Source organism: Ipomoea nil, unplaced genomic scaffold, assembly GCF_001879475.1.
Source record: "Ipomoea nil cultivar Tokyo-kokei standard unplaced genomic scaffold, Asagao_1.1 scaffold3104, whole genome shotgun sequence".
Lineage (NCBI taxonomy): Eukaryota > Viridiplantae > Streptophyta > Magnoliopsida > Solanales > Convolvulaceae > Ipomoea > Ipomoea nil.
The window spans coordinates 761,741-765,059 of NW_017619532.1; the positions used below are offsets into that span (position 1 = coordinate 761,741).

Sequence of the window (3,319 nt, forward strand, 5' to 3'; positions counted from 1 at the left end):
CTTTCTTGTGTGGTGAGGGATTATTTGTGGTGTGTGTTCTAGGTGCCTTCTATGTCCCTATTTATATAATTAAGAGTCCTAATTATGGTCTAAGTGGCATGGGTTTACTAATTCTATTCCTTATAGGACTAAGGGGTTGGCTTTAGGGATAAGGGCCCATGGACCACGGTGGACCATATTAATTAATTAAAGAGAATCCTAACCATAATCTGAATAGTAAAGGTATACTTTCCTTATTCCTAATAGACTTATGACTCTAGTTTAGGCAAGGGTCCATGATCCGTGGTGGACCACGTTAAATAATTAAAGGGATTTCTAATCAAATTAAATCCTTTTTAATTATTATTAATGGAATTAATTAAATAATTAATTCGGGATTAAGGGCCGTAACACGGGGTGTTACACACTTGGCTATACAAACGGAAAACCTGGACAGGTATGCAAACTTATCAAATCACTATATGGATTGAAATAGGAAAGCAGGCAGTGGAATACCAAACAGAGTGTTGCTTTACAGAACATGGGATTCAAGCAATCCAGAGCTGATAATTCTCTATTCACCATGGGTGATGGCCCTTCATTTGTCGCCCTATTAGTGTATGTTGATGACATAGTGGTTGCAAGTGCTGACTTGGAAAGTATTAAACAAGTGAAGATCCAGCTCAATGACAACTTCAAAATAAAGGACCTGGGATCCATGAGATATTTCCTAGGACTAGAAGTAGCTAGACAAAGAATGGGTATAGTTGTGTGTCAAAGAAAGTATGCTATGGAGTTACTTGATAGTACTTGTAAATTTAAATATAGACGATTGGATTTGGTAACGTTAAAACAGACGTTGTGACACAAATATTTATAACGCAGTTTCGGGCAAGCAGCCCTAATCTGCGAGGCACTTCTCAAATTGAGAATCTGCCTAAATCCACTAAAAGCTCAATATTCAAAGTACACTTTGTTTAGGGAACGGGGATTACACAATATGATTTCCTATCAAGCTATTGAGACCTAAACACTTGTACTACTTTTCAAAGGGGATTTGGGTATCTATCTTAATGACTCTCGTGCTCACAATTTGGTGCTGAAAGCGTATCTTGAAGAGTTGTGGAGCAGCTCCTTTTATAGGTCAAGAGATGCAGTATAGATAGGAATAGGATTGCTATTGCTATTTGGATTAGGAATATAATTCCTAAAACCTGTTTGAATTAATATTCCCTATTTGACTAGAATTTGACAATTTGTCTTATGTCAACAATTTCCCCCTTTGTCAAATTTTAGCAAAAACCTTGATCCATTTTGATTTATGGCTAGGGTTGACACGTGGGGGTGTCTCACCCCTTGATTGTGAATCTCCCCCTTAATTTGTGGGATCCTTCCTTTTGACCATTGTATTGTTATCTTCAGATAATATTTTGTTTGTAACTGTAGGAGGTCATTTTAGTGCATATGTCTGGTCCTTCAAAACATTTGTCTGTTGATTCTTCTAGTTGAGTCTGGCTGTAGTAGCAGAGCTATACAAAACATATGTTACAAGGGGGTCATGTCTGCTGTTTTCCTTGTACATGATACTTAACATTAGAGACATACAAAAGTAAGTTGTGAGCATAAAAGGTTGTGTTATGTTTGCAACAAAAAAAAAACTTGATGGCTTGTTGGTCCTGCCCTTTCCTGCTGGCTGCCTCTGCCTTTACTTTACTCCCCCTTTTTTACTAAAACGATTATCCCCTAATCTTCTGAGTCTGATGTTGAAACAGGTGTTTCAACACTTTTTCCTTGTGAATGCTCCTGAATATCTTCTTCTGTTCCTTGATTTTGTTCTTAGTCATCTTCATTTTCTGTTTCTTGAGAATGTTCTTGGAGGTCTTCTTCTGTTCCTTGCTCTTGATCTTCTTTATTTTCTGCTTTTAGAATTGCCAACCATTCTAGTATTTCTGCTTTTTCCTCTTTGATGTTCAGGTGTTTTCTTAGAAGCTGTTTTTCTGAATCTTCCAATTCTGTCAGTCTGCTTTCAAAGTAGTTAATTAGTGTTTTTGAATCAAGTGGGTTGTTCTTTGGAGATGAGGACTTTAGGTCATTTTGGTGGTTTCCCTTTCTTAGTTTCACTGATGGGTTGATGTTCTTGACAATGCTCTTTGGTCCTTGAGTTTTGAGGCCTTGTTTTGTCAAGATGGCAAAGATGAGGTTTGGAAAGATCAGGGAGGTATTGGATTTAGTGTCTTCTGCCAGATTTGTAACTTGAGTATGAATAATAGCACCCATGTTGATTTTCAATCCTTTTCCTATCTTGTACAGCAGTTCTGCTAAGGTCCATTTCACTGTGGATTCATGCAGTGAGGGCATCCAGTTTGCAAGTGCTATCTTTTGTAGGATGGCATATTTGCTTGTTAGAGAGGCTGCTTTGATTTTGTTCTTTTCGAAGGTAACATTGCCTGCTGTAAGTTCCTTGGCAACTTGTTCACTGTTTATTTCCATTTCTTGTTCAGTCTCAGGTGTTCCTAGATAGCTGTTGATTGTTTTTGGTGTAAACTCATAGAATTTTCCTCTCACATATACTTTCCCATACATAGGGCTGCTGTTTGTGGTGGTTTTGGTTAGGTTACAATAGAATTCCTGGATGATTTCTTCATCATAAGGTTCTATGTTGGTGACTATTCCTAGGAGGTGGTTTGAGATTACTGTTTCTTGAATCTGCTATGAGTTTTCAAGTTTGTCTGTGGCAAGCAATTTTTGGTTTATGATCTTTTTCTCCATAATTCTTTTCCATAAATTTCCAGACTCCTTGCTTAAAAAGGTTGTGCTGTGTGGTTTGGGTAGGTTTGACATGTCATCACTACTAGTCACCTTTTCTTTCCCCTTTTCTTTGGCAGTTGCCTTTTGTTTCCCTTTTGCCTTGGTAGACACTTTGGTAGATTGTGATTGTTTTCCTTTCTTATTGGCTTCTAGGTTGGTTCTCTTTTGGGCTCGGGTTCTTATTCTCTCACAGCCAGAGGACTCATTTTCCTCATTTGGTACCCAGTTTTGTTCATCCTCTGTTTTTTTGTTTCTTGTTTTCTTGAATTGTGCAGGTTTTGGTGGGATGTTTGGAGGTCTTTGAGGGGGTCCTGCACGTACTGGAAAATCACTTAGCCTTTTGGCCCTTGGGTCAGCCCCTTCATACGGGTCAAACATCTTCCTCTTTCTAGGGTTTTGTTGACCCGAGGGATTGAATTGGGGGTTTCATCGATTGTGGTTTGATCATCATTTGTAGGGCTTGAGGGACGGTTCACCTCGTGATTTTGAGGATCTTCATGTCCCTCATTTTCTGATTCCCTTGGATTTTCCT

General features: G+C 38.5%; 1 protein-coding gene across 1 annotated transcript; it reads right to left on the reverse strand.

Moving 5' to 3' along the window:
- Positions 1-1,815: 1,815 nt before the first annotated feature.
- On the reverse strand, positions 1,816-2,562 carry LOC109166623. The gene has a single exon (XM_019315516.1). The coding sequence runs from the start codon at positions 2,560-2,562 to the stop codon at positions 1,816-1,818; it is 747 nt and encodes a 248-aa protein (XP_019171061.1).
- Between the last annotated feature and the right edge of the window lie 757 nt (positions 2,563-3,319).